This window comes from Neodiprion fabricii, chromosome 2 (assembly GCF_021155785.1).
Source record: "Neodiprion fabricii isolate iyNeoFabr1 chromosome 2, iyNeoFabr1.1, whole genome shotgun sequence".
Taxonomy (NCBI): Eukaryota; Metazoa; Arthropoda; class Insecta; order Hymenoptera; family Diprionidae; genus Neodiprion; species Neodiprion fabricii.
The window spans coordinates 25,584,386-25,601,674 of NC_060240.1; the positions used below are offsets into that span (position 1 = coordinate 25,584,386).

Here is a 17,289-nt window from a genome sequence, read left to right on the forward strand (position 1 = left end):
ATGGGGCAAGGTGGAAAGCTGCGTAGAGAAACTTTACAAACTGTACAAACATATTCCTGCGTGTAACACACTTCAATAAATCATATATCAAGCGGATATTCGGACACATTACAAATTATTTGAACACAACGTTGACAAAATATGGACTGTTACACCATCCGACGTGCTCGTAGTTGTATGTGCAAAATATATATGCCCAAACCCATTTTGTAAAATTTTCTACGTTCAAGCTCAAATTAATAATAATTTTAGGAGACGTACAGCATATGGATAATGAAATAGACCAAACGAAAGAAATGTCAAAAATTTAAATCAAGCTTTGGAAAGCAGAAACTTGAGCTGATAGAGTTTGATTTTAATCTAACAGTGTTTGCTCCTAACATAGAAGGAATCGAAAATCTGTGAAGTCAAACGAGAAAAGTTGTTCACAACTTCAGAAAGATCACGTGTGTCTTATTGCTGTATTATTTTATTGCCATAATTGTATGATTCGTCCAATTTTTATGGACCAAGTCTTATTTCGGTTATGAGGAAACTGTACACAAACGGTCTGAAACGAATTCTGAATTGCGTTAAAATGTGTCTACTCCATAATATTAAATTACTTTTGAAAATGACGATATTTATTTTGACCAACGCTGAGGCTACTAAAAATTTTCACCTCGGGCGATTATAAACGAGATCAGCAATGATTTTGCAGACTGTGTAAATAAAAATGCATGTAATAACTGCTCCAAATGTATTTACCATCGAACTTCTCCAAGTTTATGAGTTACAAATGAAGGAAAAAGTACTTTCGATTCGACTGGACTCCTCATATCTTGTACGAATATTAATTTCTTCCACGTTTACTTTATTTTTCCGCAAAATATCAGAGGAGCAGTTGTCGCCTTTACCGTTCAGTTGAATACGATTTGATCGATGTTCCAAATCAGCAATGAAACGACCTATTGATTTCATTGAACGCCTGAATTCGGCTTTGCCATGTTATTATACCGTGGGGCTAACTCACCATGGAGAATGTAAAATTTTCCACCTGACGTCGCTGTACCCTCGGTGAGTAACAGATGTGACCATCAACCCGCTTTGCATGTGTACAAAAACCTTCTTAACGCACATGGTACGCAGGATATATCGGCGAACCGATAAATCGTCCGTATTATACACGTACGCCCATGAACAATACCCGCTTTATGCCCTCGGATTGATTTTTCGTATAATTTCGATCCGAGTAACCTTGCTTACCTTTGGATCCTGATGAAAATGTTTCAGCTTATCTGCACTTTAAATAGTGGCGAATACGCGCGGATTAATTTTATTATATTTATCAGCAAGTATGAGCTTCGATCGTAACATAACCTATTACAATATTTCAAACACTTGCGATTTCAAGTAACATTAATTTGGTACATAATCGTTATTTGATAGAGAGTGAGATCGTCAGGTACAACATTGACTATTGTCTTTTTGGAAAAAATGAATTTCATGTTTTAGATAACTTACAACCTCCGACATTTCTTGGCCACAGAAAAACATGACTACAGCTTCGAGTTTTCAATAATTTCACCTTAAAAAATACACATTGTATATTAAGTATTGTACTGAACAATAATGAGAACTATTTGTAAAAAAAAAATAGCGTGGTTGAAAAAAAAAATTCATAAATTTTTACCTTAATTCAGTTCAACTATACTAACATGCTCCCCTTAAATACAGTCTTCACTGTGAAACATGCTTTTTATTAACTTGGTCATGTCAATATTAGCAGGTGGCGTCTTTTTCAGAAACCAAGATTCAAGTCAGTTTTTGCCCTCTTTTTTTCACCAACTGTGCTGACTAACACATTAATAGTGATAATGATAATTAGAACGAAATAACAGTTGGAAAATTTAAAAGAGTTTGCTCTTAGTTAGTTTGGTCTAGTTTGATGAGTGTAATCCATTCATCTGGGATCGCAGTCTTTTTCTAGGAATTATCGCTCCTTGTTCGTATTATACAGTTTAATATATACCGCGTTTTTTTTTTTTTTTTTATATATATATATTCTACCGATGGTGAATACAAATGTTCAATTTGTTTGATCAAAAAAAGTTTTGTCGTTATCGGTAAATCCTACAAATTGATTTTTCGAGAATCGGAAGTATTGAGTTTAGCCATTTCAAAACAAGTCTGTCCGTTGAAACCCTCGTATTGAAAAATTCACACTGCTGAAAATAAATGAAACGAAAGTCGGAGTATTTTTCGGATTGTTCGTTTCACTCCAAATAATATAAAAACAGGTCGAAGAAAGCTTACGAATACTTACAACTATATCAAATACAATGAATTGAAACAGAGTATCTTATTTGTAGAAAATTTCATTTTATTAGTTTAAATTGGTATTTTTCGAAAATGTATTTGATCCATTCTTTAGCGAGGTCAAAATCAAGAATAACGAATTACCGAAAACTCATATTCTCAATAGTCGTATCAATATTATTCCGCACTTTCTTCAAAGGGATGAAAATTCATCCCCGATGGTGCGGAATGCTCCGTTACACGCATCCACACAACCAATACACCTTGGCCAGAGGGAAAGGAGGGCAAGGGCGGGATTATAAAATGGTGCACCCTTATCTCAGCGCCAATTCTTCCGCTCCCTTCGACGCTCCACCCTTAATTTTCTCCAAAGCTACTCTTCCTCCTCCATTCCCGCTCCCTGCAGCTTTCCTTCCTACACGGCATAGAAGCCGCGAAGAAACCCTGGGTCTCCCGCGGGGGAGCTTAGAAATTCATTTACATCCCTTACACACTCTTGTGTGTGTGTGTGTGTGCGCGACTTGCCGACGACGCGCAAAACTCGGGAAGGGTGTAACGGCAAAGGGGAAATCCCCGCGAAACGAACTCAAATATCCCCACCGCTTTCATCTCACGATTTTTTTCAACCCAGCGCACCTCTTTTCGAAATATTAAAAAAAACTGTCAGTCGCGGCTCACGTTTTGAGACAATTGAGCAAAATTGATTAAAAAAATTATTGCTTCCAAAGAAACGAAGAGGATATCTAAAGTACATACTTCAAACCGGGCATATAACGTATCCAGAAGAACGATGTTACGCGGATATGAATCCGTATTTGACTATTCATTTGAGACAGGTCATTTTTCATTCGTTAAAAATAATGTACAAATATATTTTGAACGATGAGAATAACTATTTAAATAAGACAGGGATTTAATAATCGGTATATCTGATGTGAATGAAGTTTCGTTATTTGAATAACATATTTTCTACATTTTTACTGACCGAATCATATGTTTTAGCAATGATAAATAAAATCTATTATACTCTTCACTCAATTACTGAAAAGGTTTATATTCTGATACTCGAGCTAATTCATTCGATAAACATAATCTTTTATATGACTTTGATTTGGGAATTCTTGTACTTTTTTGATCGATTTAGATAGAATAGGAGAAAGTGACTGTATACATATAAAAGCCGATAATCACATTGATTCTTTTCAAGCATGGATTCATTTTACTTGCACTTCTCGCATCGTATTGTTTGGCGCTGAAGTCTCAAAGCGCGAATCTTGGAGCATGACGATTCTATGAGGCGAGAAAGAAACTGGTAAAATAATGAAAAACCAAATGGACGTATGAAATTAAAGTTTGGTGATACGTGAGTGATTTTCAAACTATCGTGTAGGGAAAAATAGTTGACATCCTATTTGCAATCTAAAGATTAATCGTCTAATCAAGCCGATTAATTAGAATTGACAATATTCATGTGAATGCTTAATTGAAAAGAGTCGTATGATACAAAAAAATCAAATTTCTAGTGTTTTTCGTCATTATTTGACCTTTTTGCAGAAAAGTAACATAGTTTGCTAGTTGAAACCATTAGATTTCAAATGAGGTGTCAACTTTTGTTCTTCATACTCTACCGGTTGAAGGTCGTAGAATTGCTTGAAACTTTGATGAGAGGAAATGACGCGTTACGCAAGGATCTTATCGGTGAACACTATTACTAATTTCTGACATGATTCGAACTGACATCTTGAAGCTTAGCGAATACATTAAATTTAAACAGGTATGAAAAAAAACTTGGTCGGTCAAACTTTATTGGAGATAGTTGAAATTTCGTGTTTATCAGAAGAGTTTAGAGTTCCGCTAACGGGTCTCTTTAGAAATTCGCGGGCAATAAAGTGTTCATACTTCGTCTGTCTAACATTTTACCACTTCTAGTATCTAAGCCCAAAATGTAAGAATACGAGCAGTCTTACCCTAAGCCCGAGTCAAATTTACCTCCCACTGCGATCGATATTTGGAAGGAACGATAAGAAGGGACAAGGCAGGTCGAATTGGAGGTCCTGCAGGTGAACGCTAGTGAATAATGAGCTTTCCTTCCCGAGGTAGGTGCGGCACAATTGTCCCTTTCTTCTGTGCAACTCGGAGTACCTGCGCTTGGGTATAATATCTCCAATGCCGCACCCTTATACCTCCATAAACGCGCCGTATGAGACTGAAAACACCAGAAAGATTTAATGCCGTGATGATTACCTTGAACCCAATTTGCGCCGAGGTGGACTTTTCCCCATTTATGTTGGAACAGTCGATCTCTGATCCCTCTGTATTACATGCGTCCAATAGTATCGTATATTGTGTGAAAATGGGGTAAACTTTTTCTTTTCGGGGCGAGCGCAAATTTGCAATACGAGACGTAGGTGAGCCGAAAACGAATATTGCAAATACGCGAGGTGAAAAACCCGTTGCCTCCTTGTTGCACGAGATTCTTTGTGTGACAAGAGTATGTTACGCGTTTTTTCACGAAATTGAGGTTAGGATCGCGTAATATCAGATTTGTTCGCGACTGCGCATGCGCGCGGTGCAGAAAAGACCACTTTCAACTCCTAAGACTAAAAAGTGGTATTTTCCGTACTCGCGCACGTGTACACTGTTGAAAATGTTCGTAAATTTGTTACACATTTACTGTACGAAATTTTAGCTAAAGTAAAAATTTGGTGTTTGAAAGCGAATTACTCAGCATTCTCATTAAATTTGCAATAAATTTTCTTAATTTTGCTTCTTGCTTAGAAAAACAGAAAAGTGTATTTTGAATTTATTAAAACGTTGTGGTAAATTTGTTAGATTAATAAATTTACCATACTTTTACTCTACAGTATTTGGAATTTACTAAACATGCTGCTGAAACTACCAGAAATTACATGTACGAAAAAAATCGATTGGTCAATTATGCGGCAATTCTTCTGTTCGATCTAAGATGCGTTTTTATTGAGTCCAGCTGCTGATTGTGAGAAGTTGTTGAAATGATGTCTGTGCTGACAAAAAGGCAATGAAATCAATTATCAAACCATTTTTTATCGACTTTCTTCACTTTAAACTTTTAGTATGTATACCTACTCAACGTACAGTGAAATCAGACGAACCTGATAGATTTTCATCGGTATCCAAGCTTTGGTTCGTAATTCAAGTCCTTTTAATTTTTTTTACTTTTCAAGAGATACTCGTAGCTTGTAACTATAATAATTTGATAAATATTCTACGCGGGACTTTTTATACTCAGTCCAAAAGATTCTTTCCTTATGTCGAAGAATGTAACCACATGAGAGTGCAAATCCCACCATCTGCACTGCATTGAATTAACGCCTAACGCTTTGCGACACCACGCTACAAGGTGTACAAATTTCTCCTAATCGTTGTAAAAGTACTCAGGCATAGGTAACTGTTACTCTCCTCCAGGAAACCCTCGCCACTTGCCTTTCCACTTCAGACCAACGCCACACGTTGGGAACTCACCGAGAAATCCGAACCCGATCCGCCAAGAAGCTAGAATTTCATTCTCGCCTATGTGTTTATTTTCGGTGATACATAGATAGGTTCACACGAATAAAAGCCAACAACCTTTAGACTCGTTACGCATGATCGTGGACGCAGTTTATGAGATGCTTATGGTGAACCGAGAAGAAATAAAGATACATAAATATACTAAATGATTCTTGAAAAAGAAGAAAATTTTTTCGGTTATTGTGATCTAATGTACGAGTTTTCCGCAAATTTTAGGTTTTGTTCCTTCGAATTGAAGTTTCTTGTTCGAATTGAAGTTTTCGATTCCAGATTATTTACAAACAACGGAAATGTTCAATTTCTGAGACTTCGAGTCAAAAAGAATTTTTTTTTTCGTAATCAGGAACAGAAAAGTGTAATTGGAGTAACGCATTTCTATTATCTTCCGGTATATTTTCTCACTTTGTGACCATCACACGTAAATTTGTCATCATAAGAATTATCTGTAATATATTTCAGTGTTTTATGTACGTGTGCAAGAATGCAACTGTGAAATATCTACGTAACGGAATTTTTCAAACTAGATCTGTGAAATTATAATTATTCAACTCGTACTCAGTATTCGTATGAATGTAGGCAGCAGATCAACCTTTAAAATATATTCTCCGGAGTATCTGAAAAAAAAATATACGATTTTATACACATAATATGGAAATGGTTCGCGAATTATAATGAAAGTCTCGTATGACGATTCAATTTGTTTGCTTCCAATGATTTATATTAAACTTGATTAGGACGCTTCTCCTTGATATTCAACTTCGGTTGAAATCGAGAGCAGAACACGGATAACTCTCTCTATAATTATTAAAAACCTATCTAAGTATTAAAAATTCAATTAAAACGTAAACGTCTAGATTAATCAAATTTTTTCGTAAACCACTGTGAGATTGATTTAAATAAATCATGAATTATAGATTACCTGTATATTGAATTAAAGAATAATTCCGAACCAATTCTATTCTGTAAGAATTCACTCGCTCAGATTGATTTTTCGCAAGTTTGATTCGGTCGGCTCTTCATTCAGGTAATTAAGAAAATCGACTATTTTTTGTTTCAAAGTCACACCTTTAACAGTTGTATGAAGAGTAAATAAGATGCCTGTGAAAATTTGAGCCCCTAATGTCAATATTTAGTGGTTCCTAAACGTCATTTTTCATTTAATTGACACGCGAAAATAATATTACTTTCATTATAAATTTTGTAACTCAGTAACGAGGCAATGTACACAAATGTCGTATGCTGTTTAACTTCAGCTCAAATTCAAAAAATATGTTGAAAGTATACTGCTAATTTTTCTATCTGTTACTGTTCAAAATGCAAATCATACAGTGAAACAGACACTTCGTTGTCGAGTCTGTTATATTTACCCGTTATGTACATATATCTTCTCATGCAAATTAACACGATGTTCAAACAAACGATACAAATTTATATCCCAACCAACGTACGATCTTTGTTGTTGACATTAAAAAAAAATTTCTCGACCTGTTAACCTGTTAAATCGTTGATCGAGAAACCATGACAAACAAAGCAGTTCACCCGGTGAACGTGACGTCACGTTCAACAGGCCAGGAGGCCAATCGGCATCACCGAAAATCGATGACAAAAGTGCGAGATGTTCGATAAATTCGAAGTTTTTCAAGTTTATGACTTTACAGAGCGAACAAAAAAAATAAATAAATAAATAAATGGAGAAAGAAGGATTACAGAACTAAAAGTTTCGTTTTGAACATTGATAATTCCTTGCTGAAATTTAACCCTGAAATTAGACTGAGGGTCAATCTTTCCCTAAGTGATAACGAAGGGTTTGAACGTCTGATTAGACGCCGCGCTGCAGGAATCCAAAGGCCGAGAGCCAGGCCTCGGTTCATCTCTAATAGAACAAGCCCACCTTGAACGCGAAGGAATACACGAACCCCATTGGCAGCGCCTGAACGACCCTTGGCGTTGTCACGAAACCGTATTCAACGAGGCATCATCGTTCGCCCTTTCCCCCTCGCCGTCCACCCACGCATCTTCACCCCCCCCCCTCCCCTCCTCGTACGCTGCAAGGAGGACTTTTTGTCCGAGTGTGTAAATACGGGGGGTTGATGGGGATGGGGGTGTTTTAGCCGCGCCATGCTAAGGGCGGCGGTCCCTTCGACCAATGAAACGTCGGCTGTGGGTGGATGGGCGTAGCCAACCCCCCACCAACCCTCCGGCAACACGTGCGCACAATCCACCCTCGCCTCTTCAGTCGAACGGTGATCGTCGCTCCATCAACTTCTTGTGGGACCGTCGTTGAGCAACAATGAAGTTCGGTCCTCCTCCTTCCGCAGCGACGGTAAGCCCGAAGTGACGGGAGGAGAATACGATTTCGGTGTGTTTGGTGAAAAAGTGGAATAATTAAAAAGAATACTTAGAAATAGTCACCCCCTCGTCCGTAACTGAAATATCGCTGATTATTTTCATTAAAGCGAAATTCACCTTCTGAGAAGTGGTTCGTACGATTTTTGTAACGTATTATCTGCGTGGGGGAGAAAGAAAAAAAAGTAAAAATAATGGAACGTTGTCGATGACGCTGTGCGAACACTGAAGTGTTACGGCGTTAATGAGTGGTTGAGTCGTTGAGCTTTTAAAATTTGTAATCTGCACGATATTTTTGTGGGGTTAAATTGTGTGGTTTCGATCTATTTAATGCAACCCAAAACGGGATGCATCAGTATGTTGGGATGTGAAATTGTCACCCTTGAGGGAATGTATCCGGGTCGAGGGGAGGTTTTGACGCCGCCTCAGAGCAGCCCTGAATCACATCATCATAATGCCAACAACTCGAGGAACGTTCACCCCCTTGAACTACCCGGAGCCGAATTAAAACTGCCGAATCTGCCCGACGTTTTTCTCTGTAAGTCGAAAGTGTACAACGGGATGTATAACGCTGTGCAAAGGGAGATGGCACAGTAATTTGCATGAGGAATTTTTGGAATAGTTCTCCGTAGATTTGATTGCGAAACTGATGACCAATTTTTAATTAACGAAAATCTCTCTTTTCGAACAGCGTTACGTTTAGTTTGACATCTCGACAATGAATCCAGTGAAACCTTGGTAAAAGAAATTTTTATTTTCTGACTAACAATTTTCAATGATTGAACAATCAGAGCTGTCAAATGAGAACGCTAATTGGAAACAACGGATGGAATAAAAATAAAAACTCTGCAAATCTGTTTAATGTTGATAAGAATCTTCGTACTGTCTGTTTTACATAATTATTGAGTACCCTCACAAGATTGAAATCCTCTGTATTAGTGAAAAGGAATATTAACAAAAGTAAGTTCCGACAACTTTCAGCATTCGAATCAAATTTGTATTTACCAGTGGCCTCAAAGGCATTACCAAATTCCGTGATGATTTCTTATACTTACTACCTTGGTTATCATATATTTTTTTAAATAACCGTTGTTTTTCCAATCAATAAACCGTAAGATTCGAAAAACGTGATCACAATCTCGGTTTCGTTTTTGAATGGTACGAAAAATGTTATCCCAAAAAATGATTCCAACTCTACCGAATCTGTATTGTGCCCATTTTTCAATCGACACTCTTTCTGCTCTACAACACAATTTTACTCATCACCCCCCGTGTTAAAGTAATTTGCGATCGATATCGAATTTATAATTAAATAATTTTTCTACACCCTCATACTCACGGTGTAATTGATAAAAATTCAAGGTTACCGAAATCGAAACTGAAAGAAAAAACAGTCATGTTGTTACAATACATCGACTTTTTCTTTGTCAGGAAACTTGTGCGTTAATAATACGCGTTTGAACCAAGGCCTTTGTTGATCAGAATTGAAAATTTGGTGGTTCGGATACATGAAGCATCGGAAGGTGTTTGTCGACTCACCAAAGCCGCAACCTTTCCAGTAAACACAGTTTTTCTGGTCTCTGTTTCAGCATCCATACCGAAGTGCGGTGGTTGTCAGGAAGCCATTTTGGACAGGTACATCCTGAGGGTGCTCGAGAGGTGTTGGCACGCTCGTTGTCTCACCTGTCGCGACTGCGGGGCACGTCTGACCGACAAATGCTTCGCTAGGAATGGTCACGTATTCTGCAAAGATGACTTCTTCAAGTAAGCATCAACTCATACTCGCCTTAAATAAGTCGCAAGCTCCAAAGTACCCACCAACATTTCCTACACCTTAAATACCGCTCTGTCGCTTTTTCCATCGCTACCAGAAACTTTTTTGTTTCCTCTCCAACGGGCGGAAGAATAAAAAATCAAGTCGCATGAGATTAAATGCCGAGGTTGGTCGATTCCTTGAACAGCCGGTTCCAGGCACTTTGCCATGTGCTCGTTTCTACTCCTCTGACCATACATGGCAGAAAATTACCGTCGCAACACGCAAGACGAAGAAGAAACGAGTACCTGACATGATGATGATAAACATGATAAGATGTTGAAAATGTTACGGAAGTAAGGTATAGGAGAAGAGTAGTACCAACAGCATTAACAAAAAGATAATAGTTGGTGTAAACGTTATGAAATACGATAGTTTCCTACACAAGTATGTCATATATAATAGATAAGATGTCCTTGTCTTTCTTAATGAAGCCTTAAGTACATCGGAACGCATCAAGTCTGTTTTACACACAGACATTACGGGAAAAAAATTGACTCTCTTTCACTCTTCCATGGAAAATCCCTCAGCGGCTACGCGGTATCGATTGTGGCATGATTGCACCCATACATCCCCACCCGCCATTGCTTCTTCCCGGGGAAGCTAGACGCCATATTTCTTCTGCGATACCTCGAGCTAAGGATCCCTCCACCCCTCCCCAACCCCAACCCCCGTCACCTCAGCATTTTTTTTTTTTTTTTGTTTTTTATCTACAACGTGATACCTTGTACACTGCGCACGCACAAGTGTCAGGGTGACTCCGTTCCACCCTTCAACATTACATCACTCTTGGTTATTTTTCTTTCCACATTTACTAACTTCAAACTCACGAGGTTAACCGAAGAGCAGAAATGTGAGGAATAATCGAACGAATACACCTACGGATAATGCATGTATGGTTTTGAAAGTGGTGAGAAAATGCCGAAAATTTTATTAATTAACAAATTCGGTCATACCGATCCAAGCAAATGACATGTACGAATGTAATGTGAAGGTGTTGTGTGTTGTTGGTGTGGCAGGCGCTTCGGAACGAAGTGTGCTGGCTGCGGGCAGGGCTTGGCACCATCCCAGGTTGTACGCAGGGCACAAGAGCTTGTGTACCACCTCACCTGCTTCTCATGCGCCCTTTGCTCGCGGCAACTGGACACCGGTGACGAGTTCTATCTCATGGAGGATAGGAAATTGGTCTGCAAACCCGACTACGAACAGGCCAAGGCCAAAGGTCAGTAATACCCAACTTCTATCCTTCAAGAATGAACCTTCTATCCCTGCAATAATTTTGCATGCAAAGCTGAAAAAAAAATTTCCAATCATTTGATTTCAAGTACTCATTGGATGTTGAATATTGATGTAAAGTTTACTGAAAATTTCAGTATAAATTTTACACAGACATTGAAGATCTGCGTATTAAGCCGAATTAGCAAAGAAAAGTCGCATGAGTATAATATTGTCAATTATTTCGAGTTTCAGAATCAGTTTTTGTATGTTCCGAAGAACCTCACGATTTTTCTGCAAAAGTCTCCGAAAGTCTGTAATTTTTAAAATCTTCCACTCGTCATATTCACACATTTTAGGAAATTACAGACAAAAACTAAAATAACGTGAAAGTTTTTTGAATAAAATTATGCAAAAAAAGGGGGAACGTGTAAAGATTTTGCGAAAGTGCAAAAATGAACACGGTATAACTTTATCATGGTGAATTTTTTCTGGAGTTTATCATGAAAAACCGTCATGGAGATGAAAACCGGTGAAATCATTTATCTGATATTAAGGTCACGTGTTACTGTAGCAGTATACACATCATCAGAAATTTACATGAAATGAAATGGAATTTCAGAGTTGGCTGACGGCGGTAGCATAGACGGCGATCAGCCAAACAAGCGGCCTAGGACGACGATAACAGCGAAGCAATTGGAAACGCTGAAATTGGCGTACAACAACAGTCCAAAACCTGCGCGGCACGTGAGAGAACAGCTTTCGCAAGACACAGGGCTGGACATGCGCGTCGTTCAAGTCTGGTTCCAGAACAGGTTGGTTTCAGAGACTGCTTTAAATTGCATTTGATGTGTGAAATGGGAAATACCTTAAAAAATGTCTACATGGAAACAAGTGTCGTGTTCTAAGAACAGTTTTTCAATAACCGTAAATTGGAGTTTTGAATATCCAGTCTTCCTTGGATCGCTTCGAAAGAAAATTCTTACAGTCTTTACGCACAATTCAGTCAATATGAATATCAAGTCACCGCTTAATCCGAAGGTGCTAGAATCGATCCATTGCTAAATACTTACCCTCTTTAAGCTGAAAATGAAGTAAAGTCTCGGGAAGTCGAATCTAAAATTGCAAAACGTCATAAAATGCCTTTGGATTCAATTTTGTGTTTTAAATACGTAATTAAAACAAAACCATTTTAAGTATCATCCAGCCATGAATTGATAGACCACTTTAATCGACACGAGTGAAAAATTTCGCTGTGTAAAAAGTGCTTTGGACTCGTAGCCTCACTCGTTAATATCGCTTCTGAACTTGATGGTATTCGGTCGGTCCAAAGGGGTTCACCACCAACTGCCAAAGGCTTCCGAAGCCCCGCGGCTTGGACGAGGGTCCAGATACTCCAGCTCCAGGCTCCGACGCGCCACAGATGAACGATCAAAATCTATTTTCACCGCAATTTATACCCCGAGTAATCATAAGCCAGATTTCTGGTCGGAAGCGGCTTTAAAACTCGCAAAATGTGGCCACACCTCAGTACGTGCGATTTTGTTTAGACATTGGAGTTTCTCGAAGCTTTTTCGGGCATTGAACCTCGGACGAAATTTTTCTTCGACAATTTGACTGAAAATTCTGAATTATCCAAGTTTGCAGAGGTTCTAAGAATATTTACTGTCAGAGAACATTTTTAAAATGCTCAACACATAGTGTCTTTTATGCCTGCTTCACCATTTACAAGTTCCCTCGAAAAATATCATTTTTTTTTTTTTTTTTTATTATCGTATCAATATTTATTGATATTCTATTTCACTATTCTGGGACTTCCTAATTTTTTCTTGCGATAATAACTCAAGGAACTCCGAATTCACCGAATTTTTTGAAGAATTAAGAAGCAAATTTTAGAGTAAACTTCGAATCGATATCCCAAATTTTAGAAAGAATTTTTTATTTAGTTAGTTGAAATGGTTGATTTGAAAATCTGTTTAACACGACGTTATTTTTAAATTGTGCGATATTACCGATTACTCTAATTTCTTGGAATTTTAAAGTCAGATGCTGAAAAAAAGTAGATTTTTCAGATATCAAACGATCGAAAGCAATATTATATTACCTATGGTACAGTATTGAACGTAAGAAAAAAAATTTTGAAGCTTTCACGAAAATTTCAAAATAAAACTTGAGATATTTTTCTTTGTTGCTGCACGTGGCAGAAGTAATTCGTTTACGTGAACATCAACAATAATTTGACATTCCATGTAAAATTTCCATCCAAAGTTCCAGTGCTTGAATTTGTCAGGTTATCCAACTTATCTGCATAACTTGTCCGCATCTCAAAGATCGTAATGAACATTCGCGTTAAAAAATGTTTACATTTCCTCAAAATCGAAACTGAAATTTTCTTTCCGCTGTCGCAGAAGAGCGAAGGAGAAGAGATTGAAAAAGGACGCGGGAAGGACTCGTTGGTCGCAGTATTTCCGGAGCATGAAGGGCGGCAGCGGAGGCGGACACTCGCCTCGGCACGAAAAGCTCTTGGACAAAGACGAGCTGAAAGTGGATCTGGACTCGAGTTTCAGTCACCACGGTGAGTTGCGCATGTCCGTTTCAGTTAATGAGAAGAATAATGGCGAGGGTGAAGAATGGACAGGTTTCAAAGTTCAAGGGCATTGGCTTTCAAAATCGGGAAGTTCGTCACACGTCACGAAATTAAGGAACCAATCCTTGCACAGCAGCTGATATCTTTCGCAGATACACGAGCTGATAAAATATTTAAGAAACGACTACCGCTAACTGTCGGCAATGTGAGCCCCAGATTTCAGGCCGCAGATTAGGAAACACGCGATTCTGCTGATATTTTACCTGCGCCGTTACGCCGGGCGGAAGTGCCATTTCGCAGCACGTGCCGTATTCTTCCCTATTAATTATTCCCGGATTATTCTTGCACTCGCCGCCACGCTCGTTCGGGATTCCATCTGACATCAACATCCTACACTGAGAGAAATTTTTAGTTTCGGTTACAGCTCGGTACTTAACTATTTCCATTTTTTACCACAATCGAAAAATGTAGTTGTAGGTACATAATGAAAATTAGTTTTCTAGCTGTTACCGGAAAGTCTAGTATCCGTTATTACTATTCTTTCTCATTATCATCACTGTTTCTCTATTTTCTTATAACTGTCGATAATATAATCCCAACTATATTCAAACAGTTTTTTTAACGATACCTGTTTTACTGAATTGTTTACTGAAATTTTTCTCAGTGTAAGAGAAATCTCGAAGCAGACTATAATCCATGTCAATTGATTGAGATATTTTTAGAATTTTGTGATATATTTTGCCAACTTTTTTTTCACTTCAACCGGTCAAGTATAAGTTATGAAAATGTGAAATTATGTGTCACGGTTATAAAAATAGGCATACTTGGTTTTGTTATTCGGTGAAATATTTCAGCGCAAAATAAGAATCTGATTTTTAGTAACACGGCTTTTCGAAACGAGTGAAAAATCTTGTCTCGTGAACAACAATGTCGTTCTTTTTCTAGAGTCGAGTAATATACATGTATTAGAAATAAGCATAATTAGATATGCCTGCGTAGAATTTTGACAAAAATTCAGCATCACCGAAGAAAAAGAAACTAAATAAGAATTTCAAATCGTAGAATAGAAAAAAATGTTGATAAAATCTGACTGAAAACCGCCAACTTGAACAGTGCAAAAAGTTCATCCGTTCGTTCGGTTTAACTAAATATACCAGCGCATTTCATTCCGAATGAATTTTCGACAGAAAAACGAGCACAAAAAATATTTCTCCACAGAAAGCTGTTATAAAATTTTTATCTCACAATTAGTTATTAGTAGTAAGAATTATTATAATTCAAGTTCATAATAAGCTGTCTGAACAAAACGATTTGATCATACTTGGAGTTTAATTTTTTTTACGAACTTTTGTCCGTGATCTATTTATATCGCCACAACTTTTTCCCCCTATCATCGTCACCCTGCCATCAAGATAGAAGCACGTTGCGGGTCGGCCGTGCAAAGTCGTTCTAGTGTGACTCCTCTCGACATATGGAGGGCATTATATAGCATAACCGGACGAAGAGGTGATCCAGGTCATTATCGGCAGGGGGTTGGAGTCTCCTGTCCTGTTATACGTGCCAAGCGTTACACGAAAACTGTGATTTATTACTACTGACAGGCAGAAACTGTACGATTCTTTGTTATCTCGTATTTTTTCTTACAGCTAATAACTGTGCCTATAACTGCACTTGTTCATAGACCTTTTTTCCGCCTAAAATCCTGCCGCGCAAGCCTACGCCGACTACTCATCCTCGTGGAAAATTTTACGCACGCGATGTTGATCGATAACGAGCTGTTGCAAAGGGCGTCAACGTATCGCTCTCACGCCCCTTGTGAAAAAAAAAAAGAAACTAATTTTCCGCCAGTTTTTCACGGTCGCAACTTTGATCTGACTGATATGAATATGAAATTCATTTTGAAGCTGATGTTAAGAAACTGTGAAAATCAACATTTTCGACTTTTTCAGTCTTGTATATTTTCAATTAATGGTTTTTGGTTTACCGTGTGAAAAATTTCCATGGATCTCGAATTTTCCGCGTATATGTTATACCCCTGGAATATCGGTACCGATTTAATTATAATCCCATTTTCGTAATGGCACTCGGAAAATTACGCAATATACTCAAAAATGTTTTATTTTTCACGTAAAAAGTGACAAGTACAATATATTGTGAATATCGGATCGGTTGTTCGATTGCTAATTTTTTTTTTTTCCTGAAATTAAGCGTGTTCTTCAACATCGCATTTCAGTTCGACATAGAATATTTCGATGATTGCGTCTTTTTCAACTATTTTTCACCAAAACTCTGAAGCGTTCCAGCGTATTAGAAAGCTTGACTGGTAAGATCAAAAGGCAGATAGATAGTGAGAGCGAGGATCGGAGATGGGATGTGGACTAAATGGTAATTATTCGGGGAGGCTCGGGGCTTTGATCTACCCTCGATCGGAGTCGGTACAGTCGGTATATCTACCCCACGATCGGGGCAGATGATTGTGACGTGAGCTAACTCGTGTTTTATATCTGCAGCGTAACGTGTGGCGACTACCCCCATATGCCTATAACAGATACATCTATGGGGGGTAGGGCTGGAAATAAAAGTATGGAAAAAAAACCGTAGAAAAAACAGATGATTAATTATGAATTATTACAGGCTCCCGCCTGAGCATGTCGACCGACATACCTTATCAATTATTATTGTCAACAGTAGTAATTGAACGCATCGCAGGCTCCGTTTATCATACGTGTCAATTCACATTTTTATACAGTTACGATCGATGAATTAATTGCGGAACACGCGTTTACAGATAGTATATAAATAAACTTATAATCAAGCACATAGACCTCAAGCACCGTTCATCGATGTGTAATATTGCAGATGTAATTGATACTCGTTATACTTTTATCAAAATTAGAAATACCAATTAAACGATTTTATCTGCAGATAACCGTGGTTTTCGAACAAAAATTCGATTTAGTCGGCTATGGAGTTTTTGTTTTTTATTTTTTTACATTCTTCTCTTAGTGTTTTCGAGGTTCGTAGTTCCTTGAAACAAAACGCTTACAACTGTTGGATAATTAGTAGATGAATCTGTTTCACTGTAAATCGATGCTTACACTTTTCCTTCTCAATTTTTTCGACAGATTTGAGCAACGACAGCTACGGAACAGTCGTCAACATGGGTATGGACGGCGAGGGTGCGAGTCCAGGGGGTGGTGGGGGTGGAGGAGGCGGTGGACCACCTCGAGGATATCTTGGCGGCACGACACCGCCGTACCTCTCGGCATCGAGATCACCCTCGTTGCCACCACAGTTTCCTTATCCACCCGACTCGGGGTTGTCCGTCTACACCACCCTCGGTAATTATCGTTATACTATATTACACTCATTGGACTCTTTCAAATTAGCAGAAAATTTATCGTTTTTTTCTTTTATCAAACCATGGTGGAAAACTAGTTTATACCGTCCGAAGATTTTCCCAAAGTGAGATTTTTAGTTT

At 38.1% G+C, this 17,289-nt stretch overlaps 1 protein-coding gene across 5 annotated transcripts in view; it reads left to right on the plus strand.

Moving 5' to 3' along the window:
- Nucleotides 1-17,289, plus strand: part of LOC124175190 (LIM/homeobox protein Lhx4) — an 80,472-nt gene that overhangs the window by 60,175 nt on the left and 3,008 nt on the right. For 2 of the 5 annotated variants that reach the window (XM_046555185.1, XM_046555187.1), the window contains 5 exons: nucleotides 9,783-9,957; nucleotides 11,017-11,228; nucleotides 11,844-12,036; nucleotides 13,630-13,796; nucleotides 16,934-17,149. In XM_046555185.1, the coding sequence (XP_046411141.1) occupies nucleotides 9,783-9,957; nucleotides 11,017-11,228; nucleotides 11,844-12,036; nucleotides 13,630-13,796; nucleotides 16,934-17,149 (963 nt within the window). Of the gene's footprint in view, nucleotides 1-8,081; nucleotides 8,732-9,782; nucleotides 9,958-11,016; nucleotides 11,229-11,843; nucleotides 12,037-13,629; nucleotides 13,797-16,933; nucleotides 17,150-17,289 lie in introns of those variants that run through there. The other 3 variants (XM_046555188.1, XM_046555189.1, XM_046555186.1) reach the window with 3 other exon arrangements.